Source organism: Phycodurus eques, chromosome 13, assembly GCF_024500275.1.
Source record: "Phycodurus eques isolate BA_2022a chromosome 13, UOR_Pequ_1.1, whole genome shotgun sequence".
Taxonomy (NCBI): Eukaryota; Metazoa; Chordata; class Actinopteri; order Syngnathiformes; family Syngnathidae; genus Phycodurus; species Phycodurus eques.
The window spans coordinates 11,752,158-11,762,954 of record NC_084537.1 but is presented as its reverse complement, the minus strand read 5'-3'; the positions used below and the strand labels follow the sequence as shown (position 1 = coordinate 11,762,954).

The 10,797-nt window shown below is 40.5% G+C and overlaps 1 protein-coding gene across 1 annotated transcript; it reads left to right on the top strand.

The window, feature by feature from the left end:
- Positions 1-862: 862 nt before the first annotated feature.
- LOC133411630 (protein ABHD8-like) lies at positions 863-10,443 on the top strand. The gene is made up of 5 exons (XM_061694207.1): positions 863-1,086; positions 4,549-5,360; positions 5,630-5,800; positions 7,074-7,290; positions 7,523-10,443. Exons 2-5 carry the CDS (start codon positions 4,558-4,560, stop codon positions 7,733-7,735), a joined length of 1,404 nt encoding a protein of 467 aa, XP_061550191.1. The 5' UTR covers positions 863-1,086; positions 4,549-4,557; the 3' UTR covers positions 7,736-10,443.
- Positions 10,444-10,797: the final 354 nt, after the last annotated feature.

Here is a 10,797-nt window from a genome sequence, read left to right as displayed (position 1 = left end):
AGAGAGTGTACTTAAAAAAAAAAAAAAAAAAACTTTTACTTAAGTAAAGGACTTGAATCATTACTTCTGCTTTTAGGAAAGTCTTTTTTTTTTACACACATATCTGTATTTTTATTGATGTACAGAATGTGAGTACATTTTCCACCTTGTGTAAGTGAGCACAATGTATTTGTGGTATTTTGCCACCTATAAAAGAGTAAAATTTTGCTTGTTACTAGTGTCGCTTCTTTACACAAGTATCTGTATTTCTACTTTTGTACAAAAAGTGAATAATCTTTTGCTACCGCTGACGGATTCGAATAAGTAGGTCTACTTCTACTTTCACGAGTCTCTTTTTATATATAAAAAATTAGAACTACAGTGCGTGAGAGTATAATTTCCACCTCTGAGTAAAGTACAAATACCTGGAAAATCTACTTAAGTACACCAACCAAGTATTTGTACATTATTACTTAGCTCCACTGGAGTTGAGACAACATATGAGGGCCAACAAAGCCCCGTATCGGTGTTTCCAAACGAAAGGTAATTTAAGTGCTGCAGATATTAAAATAAATATTTATTGATGAGAGACCGGAATGATCATTTCGAATCGATCAGGTCTTCATTTGTAAATTTCCCAAACCAGAAGCCTCATGGCGGCTCTGCATTTTGCTTCGAGTCCTTTTCTGTGACCTGCAGGAAGGCTTCTGTGCTGCTTTGCCCAGCCTTGGCAACAAGGACACAACGCTCTCCCATTGGCCACAGCCGAGCACTCGTATCACTCCTATTGGCTTTTTTTAGCTGCCACTCAGGAGTGAAGCCGGCCCTGCGCAGAGAAGGGCAACAGGGCTGGGTGGTACTTGGTGCGCAGTGACTGATGCTGAGAGCGAAGGGGGGGGGGGGGGGAAACATAAATTTTTTCGTGATGAGCATTTTATCCCAATTCACACTGGACCTTTTTATGCATGCACGCTCGTCATTTTATAGTCTTGTTAGGGTGCTGATGGGGGCTTTTTTGACTGTTTTGCAGCATCAAATGCATGGTTTTGTCGGACCTCGGCGGTCATTTGGTTGACTTCTAAACACCTTCATCAAGCTGTGGAGCAGGTAAGAACACAGTATATCATATCGTCATGTATAATAATAAGGCTGTCCAATTCTGTGCAGTAAACGTCATCTGCAAACAGTAAACAGTGTAGGCATTTTCTCTGTAGTGGCTCAGAAAACAATAGCTACATATATCAATCAATCATTTAAAAAGTAAAATAAAGGCCTGCACGCTATGATGTGGAATGTGGCCTTTAAATCTTCATAATGCAGTGTTATCATGCAAAGTGCAGTGAAATGAACGAAATAAGCGACTGCCTGCGTTTGTTGTATGCGACTTGGAGGTGATGTTGTTGTTGAGTCATCATTGTCGTGCACATTTAACACGATTGCTGCAAGATTTTTGGCACCAGAAAGAAGTAGGTTACGCATTTTACTGTAAGTGTGCAAAATTGGTGTCAAAATGCGCCACGCTGCAACATGTGTTTCCATCCTTGCTGGAATAATATATATATATATATATATATATATATATATATATATATATATATATATATATTATATTTAAAGAAGAGGAACAGCACACGGCGTACCAGCTGGCAGACATCATGCAGTGAAGACAGCGCATCGTTCAGTCGTGTTTGTTTTGAGGGTTGATTAATGGGATTCTGTATTATTGAGAGTAGGTCAGCAGGGTAGTTGCATTTCGATGACATTTTGCTGCCTGCTGGGTACATTTTGGAGGTGATCTGATGTGACACACTGCAGACAACAGGACCTCATTCTGTGCATGTCTACCAATACAAATGATATAAATGGAATGACAAAACAATAATAATACGTATTTTGTTGCTTATGCATTAAAGGCAATCTGCATATATTTACTGAATAGCACTGACCGTCACACATACATTGATAAGTAAAGCTACACAATACAAATGAGCAGCAATCGACGTTTACAAACATAGGCGCCTTGAGATACAAGTTTCATATGTTCTATGACCACGCTCGTAACTCAAACGAATCTTAAATCATCTTTGAAAATGAAATGAAAGGAAATGCCATAATTTGTGTTCCAGCCAAAAAAAACCAAAATGTTATGAATGTGTTTTTAATAAGGGAAATAGCATACTAAAAATAATACAACTAATAGAATGTAAAGATTTCAAGTTTATGCTGGCGTATAGTTGTTATCATCTGTGAAAAATTACAATATTATTGCAGATTACCGCGGCACGGTGGGCGACTGGTTAGAGCGTCAGCCTCACAGTTCTGAGGACCCGGGTTCAATCCCCGGCCCCGCCTGTGTGGAGTTTGCATGTTCTCCCCGTGCCTGCGTGGATTTTCTCCGGGTACTCCGGTTTCCTCCCACATCCCAAAAACATGGATGAATTGGAGACTCTAAATTGCCCGTAGGCATGACTGTGAGTGCGAATGGTTGTTTGTTTCTATGTGCCCTGCGATTGGCTGGCAACCAGTTCAGGGTGTACCCCGCCTCCTGCCCGATGACAGCTGGGATAGGCTCCAGCACGCCCGCGACCCTAGTGAGGAGAAGCGGCTCAGAAAATGGATGGATAATAATAATAGTGCATGTATTGTTTTGTATGTTTTTGTCATGCGCTTAGATAAATAACGATTATGAACCACTCCAGATGATGTACGTGGTGTTGTTGCTTGCTGTTATACTGTGCTTTCTGTATAGTGTCAATGGTTTCTATAATTACGATGTTGTAGTGGTGGTATTAAGAGGTGGAATAAGCCCCCACTGAAGGCCCAAGTACCAAATGCACAGCCTTACTAATGATGCTTTTGATTCAATTCATCACAATCATAATGTGTATACTAAAGGAAATTAAAATGAAATTACATTTTGTGTTTTATACAGATTGTAGTTTCTATAAGAATGCTCTATTAGAATTTCCCTTCGCTGATTCGGTTACTTGGAAACAAAAGATGTGACTCTTCTCGTTGTTTCCTAGAGACAGTAAGAGTGTGTTTATGTAATACATGAAAGCAACACCTTACTTGCATGTACATCTACACATATCAAGTTACAGTCAGCTATTTGTCTCTCTTCATCAACCGAAACTATGGAAAGTTTTGTCTTATTGTGTTACTATACATACTGTATGCATGGCCCATGAATGGTATATCCAATCCATTGTTGTCAGGGTAACCGGGGGTAACCTTTTTACTGAATTTAGAAGGGTCGACATGTGTCCGTTTGGTGAAGTAATGACTGAGGCGCACGGTCAGATTTTGGATTTATAGTCCTCGATGTATTTACTGACATAATAACAAATATATAACTAAGGTATGGCAAAAGTAACAGGCTTGAGAGGGTAGTCTACATCATGTTCGGCTCCTGAAGAAGACTGAAGATCTTCGTACTGTTCTCTTTTAGCTTCGTACTGTTTTCTCTTTTATCGTTGCTTTGTTGCCTCAGCTTGTGCGCCTATGGGCGACCTCCTCACCTTTGATCTCTGTTCCTGCAAACAAACACACATCTTTGCCCGTAAACAGATGCTTTGACCCCTACAATCTTTTACGGCCTGTTACACCCTCTTTACAAGCTTCCCCAACAATGAAATGTTAATTGAGCAATAAACCTATGACTATCACTATCTCCCTGTGTAGTTTTACTCTTTATGAAAGCATAACTAAATAGTTATGTAAGGCAAACTAAATAGTAAATACAGTACACTGGAAAAAAGTAAATGCTGTCCATGCCAGAGGGAAGTGTTGATAATAGCAAGTGACAGTCCAGCATGTGAATGTTGAGTCTTCATTGACAATGGTGACGTGCAAAACCAGTCTCATGGAACTGTTGTCTCTTTGCCAATTGGGAAGATTTTTGTACTGAGGTGAGTGGAATAAATTGGCTTTTTGGGGGCTGGGCAAAAGTTTGTGGTGAATTTTGGAGGCTCAAATAAAAGATTTGAATTGTCAATGACAACCGAAAACCATTTGGCTAAAAATGCACTAAAAACCAACATAGTAAATTGGTACGGCATCAATTTCCATTTCCAAGTCTGTAGTTACCTTATATGGTGTCTATAGCCCTTTAAAGCCATGTTTGGATCTGCGAAGGCTGGACTTAAGTTTACAAAATTAAGAAACAAGAAAACAAACATTTTCCACAAGCAACACTCAAAATTTTATTCATCTTTGACTAGAATTCAGTATGACCTTTATTGATAATCGGACTGTAGTAATTGGTATCATGGAATTATTGTCGTAGTGACTCGACTAAGGGACTAAGATATTTGCATGTCAGGGAAGAGCTAAGTTTAGTATGGGTTGTTAGGTGAAGTTAGGGAGAGTCTTTGTCCCATGTGTATGTAGACATGGACCATGTGCATTTTTCTTCAAAATTAAATCTGTGAGAGATTTATTTTAAAGGGTAAGATAAATAGTAATTTCATTTAGGAAACCATTTTATTTCTATACATTCTCTGTATTAGTTTATGTTTCTATTCAGTATTTTTCACAAGCATCATGTGCGGTTTGTCGTGTTTGCAGGAAGTCACTATGCTGACCACCATCACAGAAGGAATTCTTTGCTGCCTAACTGGGAAAGCCGCCCGTCTCGTTTTGCCCTTGGAGTCGACGGAACCATCCGATGGTTTCGAGTTTGTGGAGGTGAAACCCGGACGAGTTTTGCGAGTGCGGCACATCATCCCTGAGCGCCAGCCTGTTGTAAACGACGAGCATGTCGCGAACGGGGAGCAGAAGGCCGCTGATCACGACGAGAATAAAAATGACAGCAGCGGCGGCGGTGTCCACTGCAAGAGAAAGATCACGGTGTATCGCAACGGCCAGTTGGTGATTGAGAATCTTGGCGACGTTTTGCACGCTGAGATCCTTCAGTGTCAGGATGGCGATTTGGAACCATGCAGTACTGTAGAGGTGGAGCTGGCTGACTATAAAGAATTGGCCTCTTCTCCGGACCCCAACCCTGTTCCCCCTCCTGTTCCTCCACCTCCTGGTGAGCAAAAGCCCGCCCCGCCTCCTCGCCGCCGACGCCGGAAGCCCAAGCGCACTGTGCTGATCGACTCCAAGAGGCTGATCTCCAGCTGCAAGGGGACGCACTCAGACGTGGCGCTGTTCTTCGTGCACGGTGTTGGAGGCTCGTTGGACATATGGAGCAGCCAGTTGGACTTCTTCTCTCGACTGGGCTATGAGGTCATCGCACCGGACTTGGCGGGGCATGGAGCCAGCACAGCCCCGCAGATTGCAGCAGCGTACACTTTTTACGCCCTGGCGGAGGACCTGCGTGCCATCTTCAAGAGATATGCTCGTAAACGCAACATTCTCATTGGACACTCTTATGGGTGAGTGATTGACGATTTTGAACCAATTTAGAACGAAGTACAGTCAAGCCCGGCAGTAAACGGTTGGCTCCAGTTGATGAATGTAAACATCCACGGCAGTGAATGAGTAAATATGATGAAGTAAAATATAAAGGGTGCTGGATAAGTTTGAAAATGGAACCATAAAATGTAACCTTGCTGAAGGTGTCTGACCCCTGAAAGTGATTACTTTGCTTCATTTCAAACCAGATTGATTTCAGTCGTTAACATCTCGATGCTATGTCCTACAGAGTGTCGTTTTGCACATTCCTGGCCCACGAATATCCTGACCTCGTCCACAAGGTGGTTATGATCAATGGAGGAGGTCCCACACCCTTGGAGCCCAGCCTCTGTTCCATCTTCCAACTGCCATCGTGTGTCCTCCACTGTCTGTCCCCTTGTCTGGCCTGGAGTTTCCTCAAGTAAGTTCATAAGCACCAACATTAGACAAGATTACAAAGCAGGGACGCTCGAAATGTTTTATTTTTATTTTACTTCTTTAGCTTCCAACACATACAGTATAGCTTTTGCGTGTTACGTCAAATCGCACATCCAAGTAAAGCGGATACATAACCATTTTTGACATCTTAAGCAAAATGTAAGAGGCCTAACGGATGACGAGGAAAAAATCCCTATGTGTGTTGTCACTGCTCTTATAGTGTCATGTATTTAAGATGACCAACACAGTCGGTATGTGTGTATAGTGAAACCCTACCTATTGGTGGTTCGCTATTCACAAATGTATTGTTTTGCCAGTATTCAAATGTTTATGCTTTTTCTATTACACCCTAAAATGCTACAATATGAGGTCAAAGCCATGGCTAACAGGAAGATCGTCATTGGTATCAAGGAAATATTGCGGAGGTGATACATCTCGACTGAGAGACTAATAGATTGCTATGTCGGGGAGGAGCAAAGTTTAGTCTGGGTTGTTAGCAGGGATTTTTAATGTATATCCCGATTTAATATATTTACAGCAATTTTCGCTGATCTTTTCTCCATTTATTTATAAAACACATTTTCAATCGAAAAATAATGAAAAGGACAAAGGATACATAAACAATACATTCACTTTCTTTACCGCTTATCCTCACTAGGGTCGTGGGCGTGCTGAAGCCTATCCCAGCTATCATCGGGCGGGAGGCGGGGTACACCCTGAACCAGTCCCCAGCCAATCGCAGGGCTCATAGAAACAAACAACCATTCGCACTCACATTCACACCTACGGGCAATTTAGAGTCTTCAATCAACCTACCATGCATGTTTTTTGCGATGTGGGAAGAAACCGGAGTGCCCGGAGAAAACCCACCCAGGCACGGGGAGAACATGCAAACTCCACACAGGCGGGGCCGAGATTTGAATCCCGGTCCCCAGAACTGTGAGGCAGATGTGCTAACCAGTTGTTAAATATTATGTGAAAATATTAATGTAGGTAATTATAAACATTTATGGGAGATAAGATTTTTTTGTTATTAGTGGCGTGGGTGTTCACTATACCACGTTTAAGGAAGCACACATTTTGGGTTCAGTTTGAAACACACAAATAAATCATATTTCAGTTAATTTATCATAAGACAAGAACACCTCTTTAGCAATTTCTCAATCTGTTTGATTTGGAGGGGTGCGAATGCTGCATTTGGTTGCCAGGTCAACAAATCTAATTCCAATTAATGTTTTTTTTTTTTCAAATTTAAGAGCTGGATTTGCCCATCAGGGTGCCAAAGAAAAGCAGCTGTTGAAGCAGGGTAATGCCTTCAATGTGTCTCCATTTGTACTGCGTGCTATGATGGGCGGCCAATACTGGCCTGAGGGCGATGAGGTTTACCATGCTGAGCTCACTGTGCCCATCCTTCTGGTTCATGGCATGTGTGACAAGTTTGTGCCCATGGACGAGGACCAGCGCATGGCGGAGGTAAATTGTGTCTACATACACTAGTATTATTGGGTTATTATTACGTATTATTCGGATATTGGGCTTTTGGGTGAAATTTCAGAATGAAGCTAAAATGCACTGTAACCTATACAGGTGAACTTAATTTGATCTTCTCTAAACTTGTTTTAACTTTTTGTGAGTAGTGTATTATTTGCATGTAAAATAACCTTGATTACTATGGTCTTTGCATTAATGTTGTCTCCCTTCTTAGATCCTCCTATTTGCCTTCCTAAAAGTCATCGAGGAAGGAAGTCACATGGTGATGATGGAGTGTCCCGACACTGTCAATACGCTCCTTCACGAGTTCTTTCTATGGGAGCCCGACGTGTCCGGAAAAGTCTCCAGCAAGACAGACACCGAGAAGTCCATCGGATTCAGTGACACTCTTCACACGCTGAGACTCAACAAGTCCATGGACAAATAACCAACAAGGAATTGAGGATCTTGTCACAGAATTAAGTAGACTGCCTTTTTGTGGCTGTCATCAAAATATTCTTCAGGCTGTTTCCGGGCTGAGAGCTGTTACATAAAAGGCCACATCTCGAGGATGAGGGCGGCCGCTGGTGCTCTGAGATAAAACTGGAATACTGGCACGCTGCCAACCGGAGAACAATAATTGAACATCAAGATGAGATGAACTGATGCAAATATGAAATCGATGTGCGTTTTTACTTATTCCTATTTTTGTGCGAAAAAGCGTGTCAAAACCACTGTTGCAAGTCATGAAAGTGTGTTGTGTTTCTCGGAAAGAACTACAACATGCAAAAAGTCATGAAATGTGTGGATTTCCTTGCCTGCGTCTTTTATATTGAGTGAAATGCTGCAAATGCAAAGATTATCTACTAAACATTGACTCAAATTGACATTTACAGTATGTCCAGTGGAATTCCTGGATGGACGGTTCTGGGATTGGGACTGAAAGATATGCAACACTTACTTACTAGTACAGAAAAACCCAGACATATATATATTATAACTCATATACTAAACGGTGTATGATATTTTTTTATCCAAGACTCACAGAGCTGTTGCTGTTTAAATTGGTCTAATTTCCACATATCACTGTTGGGTGGAAACCTATGACTAAATTTGGTCAATTTCATATTTTTCCACAAATCGATACTATTGGTCAGTCCTCACGTGGGTCTGTTATTTTCACAAATTATTAACCAATATTAAGTGTTGAAAATAGTGTGCACTCTTACAATGTTTAATAACTAAAATAAAATATGATGTTCTTTAATTTCCTGAAAAAATAATGGTTTTGCCAGGATTATGTCTGACAGCAACAACCAAAAAGCTATGTGTGTATATGGTATTGACCACATAGTTGCATGAATATTTAGTCGGGATATACAAAACATGCTGTATATACATAAACAAATATAAACAAATTAATTTCTTCAGTATTTCATATGATACAAAAGGATATCCAAAGGATCTAAAGGAAAGTACAGGGCACAAGAACTAGATTATAGTCTTAGTCCATGCATTTCCTCTTGAATCAGATTGTGTCCCTCTGTGTAAATGTACAGTTGTGCCTTGAGATAATGAGTGACCCGAGTTTTTCGAGATAGGAGCTGTCATTTGGCTCTTTGTTTTTGTTTATTTTTTTCTTTGACTTGCAAGCAATAATTTGAGATACGAGCACTGTATGGTGACAGTGAACTCAACTCACTTCACAACAAGCAGAAGTTTGACAGATACAATATACAGTTCTGATACAATATACAGTTCTTCAAAAAAGAGGCTTCAAGCAGTTTAATGCCACTCCCACATTTACTGTCAAACTAAACATAAAAAAAGAGAAATACATATTGGGTATTTAACAACTGCTCGTTAGAATGGGTAACACCATAAATGGCGTTACAACGCTTTAAGCAACAGTTATTTAAACTCAAATGGTGCATCAACCCACGGAGGCAGACGATATAATGCTCACGGGCATATAATCTTTATCCTCTGTGAAGAACAACTACTGCGGCTTACTGAGAAGCTGTAACCGTCTCCATGTAGATCTGTATGTGTGTAATATACTGCCCCCATCTGGCCAAGTTGCACACACCAGATGGAGCAGCTATATAACAATACCCATGGGCATATATTGCATATATTATATATATATTACTACTGAGAACCTGTGACAGTCTCTGTATGTATAGATGGAGCAGCAATATATGGAACGGATTATTGACATTTCCATTTATTTCAATGGGGAACAGTGATTTGAGATACCAATGTTTGGATTTAACGGAACAAATTAAACTCGCATCTCAAGGCACCACTGCACTGAAATTATTATTATTATTCTGAAATATCACAAGCTTCCGTGGTCGTCTAATTTGTAATCGTAACGATCGCTTTAAGATCTTGTGTCTTTTCGGGGACGAACGCAAACTCTCCAGTCCACCCAGTTGGTGTCAAGAAGAAAGAATGATCTCAGCATTTTACTCACTCAAAGACATTCATTTGTGGGTGTTGCCTTGTCTCATAGTGGGACAGTTAAGTACGAGTTAAAGCACAGTCTTTTATGATCGCCGCTGAGAGTGAGTTATAACAGAAGGTGTAAAATGATGGTTTTAAAACTGGTTGTACAGTGCTTCAAATCAAATACAAGTCAACCAAAACAAAACTTGCTTCTCTTTAAAAGATGGACTCACACAATGCTGCTCTGTTATACAGTACAGTATATGCATTTTGAAAAAGAGTGGATGCAACAAGGATAGTTTTATAAAACTAGAGTAAAATGGAACCGAGAGGAACTAAATTTACCTAGCATTGATGCCTCTAAATATTACATAATCTCTATATGGACTTCTCCATAAAAACAACAATGCTACTGATGTAATGTTCTGTGCTAAATGTCTATTTTGATGTTAAAGGTCAGTAAAACTGTATGGACTACAGGGTGCACATGTATTTCCTCCTCTGCTACAAGTGTGCATACTTATTGTCAAGTGATTCAGTGTGCTCTATCTTCTTGTGATAAACAAAATGTGTTATGTTATTATTACATTTATTCATGAGAGTCATAAGACATGCACTGCTTGAATGTGGATGCATATAACAGCATATAGCCATTCCACACCGTCGGAGTCACTGTATGAATGTGCCTTTTCTGGCATGAAATAAAAACAGATGTTCAAAGTATTGGGTGTTTCTGTTCTATTGCTTTTGTGTAGCTGTGGTTGGTAAGTAGATAGATAGATAGATAGATAGATAGATAGATAGATAGATAGATAGATAGATAGATAGATAGATAGATGGATGGATGGATGGATGGATGGATGACGGACGGACGGACAGATAGATAGATAGATAGATAAATATTCACTACAGCGACAATAACCAAGTACAATGCAGTAATTGTTTTCCAGTAAAAAGGCTCAGCAGCGCCATTCTCCGACAATCCGTAGACTCGTGGTCTGATTGGCTGAACGTGCGCCGTGCGTGCTGTGGTAAACAACATCCGCCGTGCATGCGTCA